Source organism: Pongo pygmaeus, chromosome 4 (assembly GCF_028885625.2).
Source record: "Pongo pygmaeus isolate AG05252 chromosome 4, NHGRI_mPonPyg2-v2.0_pri, whole genome shotgun sequence".
NCBI lineage: Eukaryota > Metazoa > Chordata > Mammalia > Primates > Hominidae > Pongo > Pongo pygmaeus.
In genome coordinates this window covers 70,493,625-70,506,428 of record NC_072377.2, presented here as the reverse complement: position 1 = coordinate 70,506,428, position 12,804 = coordinate 70,493,625, and the positions used below count along the sequence as shown (strand labels likewise).

General features: G+C 40.2%; 1 protein-coding gene across 4 annotated transcripts in view; it reads left to right on the top strand.

Moving 5' to 3' along the window:
- ADAMTS6 (ADAM metallopeptidase with thrombospondin type 1 motif 6) overlaps nt 1-12,473 on the top strand; it is a 331,625-nt gene extending 319,152 nt beyond the window's left edge. For all 4 annotated transcript variants that reach the window (XM_054487509.2, XM_063664848.1, XM_063664849.1 and 1 more), the window contains one exon: nt 9,270-12,473. In XM_054487509.2, the coding sequence (XP_054343484.1) occupies nt 9,270-9,379 (110 nt within the window). In that variant the 3' untranslated portion in view covers nt 9,380-12,473. The remainder of the gene's footprint in view (nt 1-9,269) is intronic.
- The last annotated feature ends 331 nt before the right edge of the window (nt 12,474-12,804 follow it).

The following is a 12,804-nucleotide window of genomic DNA, read 5'->3' as shown; positions in this document are numbered from 1 at the left end:
TCTCTACAAAAAATTTAGTAACTAGCTGGGTATGGTGGCACGCCTCTGTAGTCCAGCTACTTGGGAGGCTTAGGTAGGAGGATCACTTGAGTTTGGGAGGTCGAGGTTGCAGTGAGCCATGATCACTCCATTGCACGCCAGCCTGGGTGACAGAGTGAGACTCTGTCTCAAAATAAATAAATAAATAAAAAGAGAGAAGAGGTTCTAGTGTGAAAATAATGCAAACGTGGTCCGTTATGGTTTGTAGGAGGCAGATGAAGGAAGAAAAGAGGCCGAGCGTGGTGGCTCACGCCTATAATCCCAGCACTTTGGGAGGCTGAGGTGGGCGGATCACCTGAGATCAGGAGTTCAAGACCAGCCTGACCAACATGGTGAAACCCCATCTCTACTAAAAATACAAAATTATCCGGGCATGGTGGCACATGCCTGTAATCCCAGCTACTTGGGAGGCTGAGGCAGGAGAATCGCTTGAACCTGGGAGGCAGAGGTTGCAGTGAGCTGAGATCACGCCATTGCACTCCAGCCTGGGCAACAAGAGCGAAACTCTGTCTCAAAAAAAAAAAAAAAAATGGAGGAAAGAAATGCCTTTTAGCAAGGAAAAGTTAAGAAGAAAGTTGGAGGCCGGGCACGGTGGCTCACGCCTGTAATCCCAGCACTTTGGGAGGCCGAGGCGAGTGGATCACGAGGTGAGGAGATTGAGACCATCCTGGCTAACATGGTGAAACCCCGTCTCTACTAAAAACAAAAAATTAGCCGGGCGTGGTGGCGGGCGCCTATAGTCCCAGCTACGCGGGAGGCTGAGGCCGGAGAATGGCGTGAACCCGGGAGGCAGAGCTTGCAGTAAGCCGAGATTGCGCCACTGCACTCCAGCCTGAGTGACAAAGCAAGACTCTGTCTCAAAAAAAAAAAAAAAAAAGAAAGTTGGAGAAGGAGCGGTTTCTGGTTAATGCAGGAGACTGGAAGAGGTGGAAGAGGATCCCCTTTCCTCCAGCACAGTCAAATTCCCATGACTCATAGTATGAGGCTACTGAAAAACCACTTCAGCCCTACCCCAAGACAGGGCAGGATTTGGGGAGACGTACTGGGATCTAAAATAATCTTTCAGTTGAATCTCTATGAATTAAATGGGCCACAGATAGAATGTTGAGAATTGTTTTGACTATCAAGGTTTAGGTAATGGTCTCCCTCCTATCAGTATTTCATTATGAAAAAAATTAGGAGTTTCAAACATACAGCAAAGCTGAAAGAATTTTACAATGAACATCCACCATCTAGATTATATTACTTTTAATGGCAAAAACTGAAATTACTTTTGCACCAAACCATAGCATTATCATTGACTGAACACGCTTTTTCATATATGTGCATATATCCGCCTGTCCATTCCTCAAGCTTACGATTTTTTAAATAACATCCTACATTCATCCAATCATTAATTTATTTACTTAGCAAACATACTTACCATGTGCTAGGAACCAAGACTATGAACGCAATACAACAGGTTCCCTGTTCTCAAAGGTTTAGTAGGATTGGCAACATACAAATAATTTTGACAATATGAGCAGTACTGTTCCAGGCGTGGGAAGAAGTGACCATGAGTGCACAGAGGAGCAGGTAATCAGCAGAAGCATCACAGAGAAGGCAAGCTGAGCTGGACATGGAAGGTAGGAAACAGTTTACCCAGAAGACATTGAAATGCGGGGCATTCCTGACAGAGGACAAGTGTGTGCAGTCACAGGGGCATGGAGGCAGTTCACTATCGCTGCGGTGGGTTGGCAGATGAGCAGGCAGTGCAGATGAGGCTACAGAGAGAGAGGCAGGGACTTGGTTTTGGAGACTCCACATGTAGTGGAAGGAAGCTAGGACTCTATCTTTGGGTTATAGGGAACAAGTGAAAAAAAACTGGGGCATGATATGCTCAGGATGACAGAAGGGTAATGGAGCAGAGGGAGGGCAGCCTTGTGTGGGAGTAGAATGAGAAAGAATTTTTCTAAGAGTCCAGGCAAGAGAGGAGGGAGGCGTGAACTAAGGCAGATATTGTAGGGATTAAAAGGAGAGTGATGAACTGGGGGAAAAATAATAAAATGAAAGGAGAATAAAAAGAGCCTGATGAACAATTAGACATGGAGATGAGAGATATGGAGGCGTTCAGGATGACTCCCACATTTCAGATTTAGGAAACTGTGTACCATCATTAATCATGAAGGAATTCAGGCATCTGTAGGGAAATTAAACACATTAGTCCTCTGAAGCTTTAATAAGATAATGGAATTTGAATAAGATTAAAAAATAAAATAAATGGAGAGAGATTGAAGAAATGGAGGGAGGTCAAGGAACAAATGATAACAAGAGAATCAGAAGAAGGGTTTCAAAAAATTAAAATAGCAAGAGGGAAATGGGAGGAAGAAGAAGGGAGATACAATTTGCTGTGTTCAACATCTGCTTTAGTTTTTTGTTTCTGAAAGCCTTTGGCAAAGGGTTAAAACATTATAGGCATGATCTTGACAGACTGCCACTGATGAGGGTAACACTATGTTGCTGCTAAAAGTGAATTAAAGACACCCTGGGTATCAGTACATTTGCAATACTACTCAGAGTAATTTTTTAAAGTACATATGTCAGTTGGGACTAACTTACTCAAGCTCACCTGAAATTCTATCCAAAATGCCATTTTATTCATCTTTCATGCAGTTTCAAGTTCCCTTGTAGTTTATATAGTGAGTCTTTTCAGCTTCTCAATAGCACAAGGAACTCTGTCACAGAGTATTTATTGCTGACAGGTCATGATTCATGGTGTGCCATGGGCTGGTAACCAATCCAGGAAAGGTGTGGTTAGTATACAATTGTTTACCAGCCCAGGATGTCTAATGGTGGCTTTGGTGGCTCTCAGACTCCCTCATGTAAATAGCTCTGGGAAAGCTTAGGCAGCTCCAGAAATCTCAAACCGAAAATTTTGGTCAAACTAGCTACTGCATTTGGGTTTTAATGTGGAACCTGATGTATTAATATCAGCCAAGGAACGATAAAGGTCATTTGAAGACTTTGGTTTCAAAGAGGTGAGGAAGGCCAGTTTTTTTCTTTACCACTTCAAAGAGTTCGTAATTCACTTAGCATGCAAGTTCGCATTCCTGGCTGTCTGGTCTGGAGGGAACCCTGGATTTGGGTTGAGATTATACCACCTCCAGGTTGAATGTGGGTGGCATCCAGGGAATAAGACTAAATAAAAAGAAACTTGAGAAAGCGAAGAGAGAAAGGAACGGTCTAGTCTACGGGAAATTGAAATCAGTGTAAAGTTCGATAGCCGATATCATCTTGCTTCAAAGATAAAAACAAGCTGGTGGACTGTTCTGTTACAATGAATAATGTTAGGTTCCCAAGCAAAAGTTGCCATTTCATCCTTTTCTAGTCTGAATATGTAAAATGTCAAGGGATCAAGTACAACTTTATTAGGAGAAGGACACTGAATTCACATTCCCCACCCCAACTCCTGTGCCACGCATGCACAGCCTTTGCTATCTCACTTCTCATCAGGTTCTGCATTTCCACGGGCAGTTTGTCAGAAGCACAGCTGTTTGTACTTTTTAAATCCAAAAGATAGACCTTTAGGTGCTTAAGTCATAACTCTTCACTTACTGTGTTCTTCTTCTGAACCACATAAGGAGTTTACAGGAACAGAGGGCATGCATTCTCCAAAGAGAGATGCTGATGGTCCAACCTGGTCATGAAGGATATCTCCCAACTCCAGTGAGACAAGTAGGCAAGCTTTGTAACACTCAATGACATAAATGCAAAAGCCCTGCATTTGAGGACTTGGTCTTGTATTTCTTGGACCAAATCAAGCCTTCAAAGTCACAATTAATCTGAATCTAATTGCATTCTAAATTCATAAACCTCTATTCAGTATATTTTGAAAGCATGTCTTTTAGGTCAGAGTTTTGAAAGATTAATGTAAAGCACCTGGGGAAAAACTCATTGGGACATCAATGTTAAGTAGATTCATGTGTTGCCTATGAAACAGGTTGTGTAATTTTATCATTCAACTCTACCAAAACCCAGATTACCAATGAGAACCACTCCAGCATGCCTGGCAAATTACTTCAGATTCTAATAATGGATCCAGTTCACATTGCAGGGCCTAGGGGCTGGCTTTCAGCCCTTGATGTCTTCCCAAGTCTCCCTGAGAATTTGGGAATTCTCCTTAAAGTCATTCCCACCAGAAGTCTCTAGTCCTGGGTAAAGTGTAACTTTTCTTTCAGGGGTGGAGTGGGGTGTAAAAAGAGGAGAGAATAATTAGGTTTACAAAATGTTAACTAGAAACCACATGATAAGGACCTCTTTCCTTTCCGATATCCTCACAGGAAAAGAGTAGAAAGGGTGTCTTGTCATTCTTCTCCTAGGAGAGTACTTAGCTGGTACATGATGATAGTCGAAGAGAAAATAAGCCTCCTTCATCTTAAAATCCTTGACCCACTGGCTCAGATTCCACTACTTAGAAAGCAGTAAGTAGATAGATATAAGTGTGTTTGCATGAAGAAAATATGACAGTAAAGCTCAAACCTTCAAAACAAATTAACTACAGAGTGATTATAATACCAAAAAAAACTCAAACTAAGTAATTCTTTTTAATGGATCTCTTAGTATTATTTATTTGTACATTATGCACTACTTGGGTATAGAGGAATTTTGAATTTTTAAACATTTTAAGTATCAGCTAGAAATCAATGCCAACTGTAAATCATTCAGAAATTAAAACAGAACATTTGTTATTGTTTTAATTTCAATGGGATGTGTGATTTAACTTATACACAACTTTTCCAGAGTATTTTTGTTGTTGTTGTTGGGTTTTTTTTGGTGTTTTTTGTTTTTTTTGTTTGTTTGTTTTGTTTTGTTTTGTTTTTTCGTGTGTTTTTTTTAAACAATAGTAAGTTGTACTGCTCAAGGGTAGAAGAGAAAAGGCTTTCATAATTTCACTGGGCTTTAAGGATGAGGCAGATTAATGAAATAAGTTTTATAATTAAGGCCTCTCAATGACATCAGCATAATTTCAATGAGCACAGTAAATCAGTCCTCTCTAGCTAAGCTAAAAGTGGTAGATGGGTTGAATGCCCCAATATAATTTAAAACTGGTACTAATATTTTGAAGATTACATTCAGTTTTCTGTAATAATGGGGCTTTAAAACTTCTTGGTGTGTCTAAAATCACCTTTTCACTTGTGTACTTTTACAAAATTTGAGGAGGAATATATAGTGACAGAAAGTATAAAGGGATAATTCAGGCTATTCTAGATAATTCAGATGCCATTCTGGAAACCTCCTTTTAAAAAACATAGATCCCCTTCTCCAAGGTGGAACAGCAAACTCTTAAAGAAATGAAACCTCACTGTGATGCTCCAAGTTGAGTTATCAGTGGTGTCAGCCAAGAATACAGAGTCAGAGACAGGTAGAAACTTCTTGCATTTAGATGCTAAGAATATTGTTGAAATAGAGTGGCTCTGGAGTCAGATAAACCTGTTCTTAGACCAACTAGCTATGTGACCCAGCATGAGTTTCATAATCTTTTTGAGCTTATGTTTTGCTGTCTATATAAAGCTGACATTTTATATACGGTCATGGACTGTATAATGATGTTTTGGTCAACAACAGACTACATATACAAAGGTGGTCCCATAAGATTATAATATTATATTTTTACTGGATCTTTTCTATGTTGAGCTATATTTACATACACAAATACTTACCATTGTGTTCCAACTGCCTACAATATTCAGTACAGTAATATGCTGTGCAGGTTTGTAGCCCAGGAGCAATAGGCTATACCATGTAGCCTAGGTGTACAATAGGCTATACCATCTAGGTTTGTGAAAGTACACTCTATGATGTTTGCACATTGACAAAATCACCTAACAATGCATTTCTCAGAGAATATCCCCATCATTGAGCAACACATGACTGAACTTAAAAGGATTAACATATATATATAAAAAATATATGTTTATGTTGTGCCTTACACAAATGATATGCTTGATAAATTATAATTTTTAATGCTGTCACTACTAAATTAAGGTCTTGTGGAGTTAAAAGAGAATAAAAGATGAGTCGTGGTTGGTGAATAGATTTTCATCAAATCTAAAGATGTAATGAACTGAGTCTTCTAGTCAGGCCAGTTCCTAGAAGGCAAAACCAAGAAGTAGGAACTGGATCTTCCATACAGCCTAGGAATCTCCATATTAATGTTTGAGTCCTGAAGTCTCCAGATCTCCCGCCGGTCTTTCCCCACTCCTGCCCTCATCATAATTTTCTTGCTTTCTGTTTAATAGCTTTCTGATATTTTGCTTAAACGCATAAATGTGTAACCCTTTCTGAGACTATATTTATTTTGACAGGGATCCCAGAGAAATAATACATGATGGTTGTTCTCAGAGGCAGATGTTTTGCTGTTAATAATGAGAACTAATGAACAATGCTTACTCTTGAGCCAGGTGCCATGGCATATGCATTATCTGCATTACCTCATGCAAACCTCACAACATCCTATGAGCAGACCTTATCATAGTCTTTATTTTGGAGATGAAGAATCTGAGATTTAGAAAGGTGAAGTAACTTGGCAGAGGACAATCAACTCCTAGAAGAGGCAGAGCCAGAATTCACCCCCAGGCCCACCTGAATCCAGATCTCCTGCCCCTAACTACTGGGTTGTGTTGCCGCTACAGGCAACTCAGGGGACACTCATAATCCCAACGTCCCTAAGCTCGATCCTGTTCCCAGAACCTACTGACTTCCTGCTTTCAATCAAGTTAAGTGGGAACTAACTTAACAAGGGTATTGGGAAGTTCAGAAAGGAACATCCTGATAGCTGGCCTCCAGCCTGCGCACAGGCTAGATACTGCTCTGAACAAAAGGCTGTGTTCTGGGTCTCTGCATGTAGAGAAGAGTCTTATTTCTAGCACTCATCTAAGGAACAGAATCCCTGACTATTCATATTTGGGTTTTTTGTTTGTTTGTTTGTTTTTTGAGACGGAGTCTAGCTCTGTCACCCAGGCTGGAGTGAAGTAGCACAATCTCAGCTCACTGCAAACTCCGCCTCCCGGGTTCAAGTGATTCTTGTGCCTCAGCCTCCTGAGTAGCTGGGACTACAGGTGCATGCCACCACACCTGGCTAATTTTTGTATTTTTAGTAGAAATGGGGTTTCACCATGTTGGCCAGGCTGGTCTCGTACTCCTGACCTCAGGTGATCCACCCACCTCAGCCTCCCAAAGTGCTGAGATTACAAATGTGAGCCACTGTGCCCGGCCAACTATTTATAATAGCCTTAATGGGTGGGTGGGTAGGCAGGTGAAGGGAGAAGCAATTTATGAATATTCTATTTCGTTCATTATGTATTATAATTTAAATTGGTGAATTTACTTATAATTTGCTCAACTCAGAGTTTTCTTGGTCCAGCTACTCTTCTAAAAATGGAGTAGTAAATCTAATGAAGTTGTTCCCCAGGAAATACTCCACTTTGTTTTGTCTTCAAACTGACTCGTGTCTTTAGGGCAGTATTTTCTCAGTAGTAGTTCAAATATTGCATCCTCATTGAGATATTTGGAGTGTAACTCCTTGCTTCCTTTCTGTCAGGCAATAAAGATACTAAGAACTAATAATTGTAATAATAATAGCAATTCAGTATCCTACACTTATCCCATACTTCCTGTGTTCCAGGCACTGCTCTAGTTGATGTTCATAAGGATACACGTGTAGTCTTACATGTTACCACGTGAGTGTGGGTTCTCTAATCATTTCTGTTTTACAGATGAGAAAACTTAAGCACAAAGAGGTTAAATGATTTGTCCTTCTTCTACCTTCTTCCAGCTAAAACTTAAATTTACTGAGAATCCTGGTGTGAAAAGTTTTAATTCATATTTCTAGCTATTAATCTTTTTGTAAGTCAAATGTTGAGTAAGGGAGCTGGGTGGTGGCAGAGATGTTTTCAGTGGATTTGGGAGTTCCAGTTTCAAATTTTAAGACTTTCACCAAAGGAGCCTTTAAAAATTGAGAACAGTAAGATTGTTATCTTAATCTTCAATAATAAGAACTGGGAACTTTTCCATTTCTTTGTACTTAGTTTTCCATGTTTATCATATGGCTCATATGATAAACTACAATGTATCTGATCTCTTAGAACTTCAGTGGGTTTTTGAAGCCAGGAAAAAACAAGCAAACAAAAACTGTAACACTGAACATTACCCACTGCCCAGCCTGATTCCTAATTACCTTCAACAATTTACCCAGGATGCTTCAGTATAACTACCTGGAAAAATGAGGGTGGAACTTTGGTTGTAGCAGGCATGTGAAAATTTCATTACTAAGTTTACAGAGTATCCTAAAATCTCCAAATAAAAGTGACCAGAATACTGGAAAAGAATATTATTGCTAGCAGTGGGGTTGTATGGAGCCAGGGGGAGTTCTGAGAATCAAAGGCCCATGTCCCTTTCTCTACACTGGACCCTCATCCCACCTTCTGCAACCAGCCTCAAGGGGAGATGGAGAAAGAATCATTTATTCACCTTCTGGCTGCAAGAACTGCAGACTGCAACTGTGGCAGTTCTAGCACTGAAGAGAAAATACACATAGGAAAAAAGAAGACCATGTCTCACTTCCAAATTAAAAAAAGACATTTCTACATGTTTCCATAACCCACAGACTGTTGCCATTTGAGGCCAACCCCTCAAAGCTTTCTTCTTTGTCTAGTGTAGTTGCTGAATCTAGGCCACTCTCAGCAATCCTTTTCATTCACCCAGGCCCATCCCCACGCCTCACAGATGCAGAGATTCTCTGGAGACATGTGTACTTTGGTATCAAACAATGCAACTCATGTTTGATTTTGGATAGCCTTGCACTGTTGAATAAAATAACCCTTGAGAAAGAAGCAATAAAAGCGCTGTAAGAAAAATGACTCATGTTTCCAAGCTGTCTAAAATGATCACTTATCCTAGCAAATGGTAATTCTTTCAAGACACAGTGGGCATACACCATACTTATAAAAATCTGGAAGGAAAGCCTTGCAAACATTTTTTAAAAATTGTGTTAAAATATATCAAAAGAATGTTTCTAGTAGACTGTACCAGGCAGGGTATGCTTAAAAACAAAAACAAAAACCACATGGAGGTCGAAGCCAAGGTGGATTGGCCCAAAGGGGGTCCTTGCTGAACATGCCGGCACATCGGCTTGTTTATGTACTTGTTTATGTGCCTCTAATTGTTTTCCATTTTCTGCCCCCATTCGTTAGAGTGCAAAGATGTGAATAAAGTGGCTTATTGCCCACTGGTGCTGAAGTTCAAGTTCTGCAGCCGAGCATACTTCAGACAGATGTGTTGTAAGACCTGCCAAGGACACTGACCCACAGAAAGCCAGAGAGAGTGCCTTGTCATTTCATCATGGAAATGCATCCATCAAAGAGAGCCACCCAGAGGAAGAGGATTGATGTCCTTGCAAATGCATTACCCTGTGGAAAACGTAACCACTGGTCAGCCCTAGCTGACAAAATTTCAATATTATTTTAACTTCTGTGAAGTGGGATTTATTGATCCAAAGTGCTGGACACGGTATTAGGAGGGAATGCCAGATTGGAGAGATCCAAACAACACAGGGAGACTTGCTTACTGTGGAGCGTTTGTGTTCTTTCGAGTAAATCCAATAGCCTGTTTACCTCCTTGGACCATTAAGATAATTTTTATTATGGACTTAGCAATGACACTGAATCCATTTGTATTTAAAACTGTTTAAAATGTAGCTGTTATGACTTGGTCAACTATGGAAGTGAAGAAGGTTCAGAATTCTTAAGTCATAGCTTAAAAATATTTACTGTACTTTATCTCACTACAACAGCACCACAATTTAAATTATAAAACGGGCTTTGAACTATAATTTAAGGAGCAATTATAAATCAAAAGTAATGAAAGTTTGTATTATTTTTCTTCATTCCACTTAATTTCCTTAGGAATAATCCCCCGGTTCTGAACACTGCTGTGAGCCATATATAAAACGATATTAAACTGAACAATAATGAGGGACATAGTTTAAAGCAGTGCATCAGTTACTGCAGCTGTGCAAGTCTATAAACTCAGTGCTGAAAGACTGTGGCCAACTTGCCATTGTGCAAGTAAAGCTGAGATTTCCATTAAAACTTTAAGAGAAAAACATTTCAATTTCATGCAGAAACCAGACCTGGGGTATGGTAGAGACCAAAGGACCAGGCCCTTTGCTGCCACCACACAGGATGCCTTAGTTCTTATTTGAGTCCCCCCAACTCACTTGTGTTTACATCCTCTCCAGCCACAGCACGGCTTCTGCCCTTTGGATTGCTGCACGTGTGTTGAGCTTACTGAGATGATACCATGCAAAAGATAGACTGGCTCGGTAACCAGGCAGACCCTTTTGCAGTTTGTTGACAATTACGATGAGTTCCAGATGTCCCTTCTTTGATATGGTAGAAGGGCATTTATTTATATGAGAGCAAATGTGTGTGTGTGTGCGGGCGCTTTTAAGTGTGTGGATAGATGAGTGTGCTTGCACATAGTGTGCTATTTCTGTGAGTTTTAAAGTAGGCAAGGGATAATAACCAAAGAAGAAAATTTCATGAAGACTAGACATCATAAAGCATAATTTTAATAGTCACTCAACCAAGTATTTTTTATTTTTTATGGATACTCTGAATGGCAATTAAATGTGAAACCCAGTTTCTTGGGCAGGTCAAATTCTGGAATCACATCCACCTAAATTAAAATGACTAGCTCGTATTTTCCCTATCTTCAAGTTTCACATCCTGCTCATCAAAAGACTCGACAGCAAGACTTAGAATGAAAAAGGGTACTTGTTTATATTAATATTTTTTACTTGAACACGTGTAGCTTGCAGCAGGTTCTTGATGAATGTGCTTTGTGTCCAAAATGCCTCCCCATTGTACACAGGTGTACACCATGCATGCACCAACACCTAAAACTCAAAACTAAATGGCTATTTTGTAAGGTTAATACTTTCAGTTAAACAGCATGTTTGACTTGATTCCATCATGGTGCTCTTAAATTACATGTCAGTGCATCACATATGTCATGATCTAATGCAGATGACTAGGCTTTTTCCAAAAGGAAGACAGACCCTCAGACACCAAAAGCCAATCTAAACTCCCAGGTTTGCTGTGGACAATCAGCATGGAATGTTTTCTGCACTCTCAGTCATGACCATCTGTATCTTGTTACCTGCTTGCTCTCTCAACACCACAGTTCTCAACCCTGAGCCTTCCAGAGAGAGCTATTGATGATACAAGAGGAATCACCAGGGCCCGGATCTAAGATGCCCTTAGAAGACCAGCCCAAGTGCCATCTTAGCCATTCAGTGAAGGGCAAACAGCCCATGGGCAGCATGTCCCGAGCACTGAATTCCCTTGGGCTTTTCAAAGAACAGTTAACTTGGTGCTAATGTGCCCTGGTGAAATAAATAAAAGATGGGTGGTTTCTGTGGCATTTTAGGCATCGGTTTGCAATCCAGATCTGATTTTCTCCAACATAAATATCAGCTCATGTTCTTATTTCAAAAAGATTTCTTATTACCGACTAAAAGCTATTTTTTACCTCACCTGGAAACTACCATTGTGAGGGCCATCCCCCAGGCACTGCACAGCACCTTGGCTGATGCTGGAAGAGGAGGGCAGCCAGCGTCACTTCCAGGATGTGCCCCAGCACTGAGAACAAAATGCAGGCACCCCCCGGGGCAGCATCAGAGTGCCTTTCTAGAGGGAGCCAAGCACAGAATGTAACAGGATGAAACAGTTTCAAGTAAGCCTTGAATTGAAACCTGAGTAGGTTAAAACAATTCTATTTCATAGCACATCACAATACTGCTGCTACTCTGTAGCCACCCCCATGGCTACATGATGCCCTATTCCTAAATAATAACAATAGGATTGTCAGTGGAGGCTGGGCCACCATGGCAGACCTTCCAAAAGTAGTGAGCTACATAGACTACTTAGGGAACCCCAGGGAAACTGGTACCCTACACCTGGGAGCAGTATCTGCCACTGGGATAAAGGCCTACTAAAAAAGGAAACGTAAATGTACCCTAATGATTAAACCCCGTGAGATATATATGATTTCCAAATAGTCCATTTCATTAGGAACTTTTTTGTTTGAATGAATGTCACATAGGTATCCTCAGTAACACAGAACGAAATTACCTTTGTATTATTGTGATTAGTTGTTGCTTATTATTTTATACTCAGTAATAATGTGGTACACTGTTAATTTTTTTGCTTTTGTAAATTATATTCTAATTTATTGCCATGTTTCCTAACACTTGTCCTACATTCATTCTCCTGCTTGTAATGAAAATGAAAAAATCATTGTAACACTTGATGGAGTGAAATTCCACGCCAGGCACAGAATTTTTTTGACATAGATAATTTAGTAAAATAAAAATTCAGCTTATAATAATGATACAGATTGAAGTTCTCTATTCCCTGAAAAGTCTGTGTTAAACTGGTAGTACCAGGAATGAATTCCCTTGGGATACCACACCTACATTATTCAAATTATCCAAGTAGTATCTCGGTTGGGATGATTTGCTGTATCCTTATTACCCTCCTCAGAGATTGCATCTATTTCTGTGTGTTTTAGTCCTATCTAAATGCAAGAGTGTCAGGTATTACTGGTGGGGCTACATCCCCAGTCATCATCAGCCACTCTTCTAAGGCCCGAAAGGAAGTCCAGACTGGCCACTGCCACACCCCCTCAACTGCTAGTGCACAACTCTTTTTCCTTTCCTTTTTT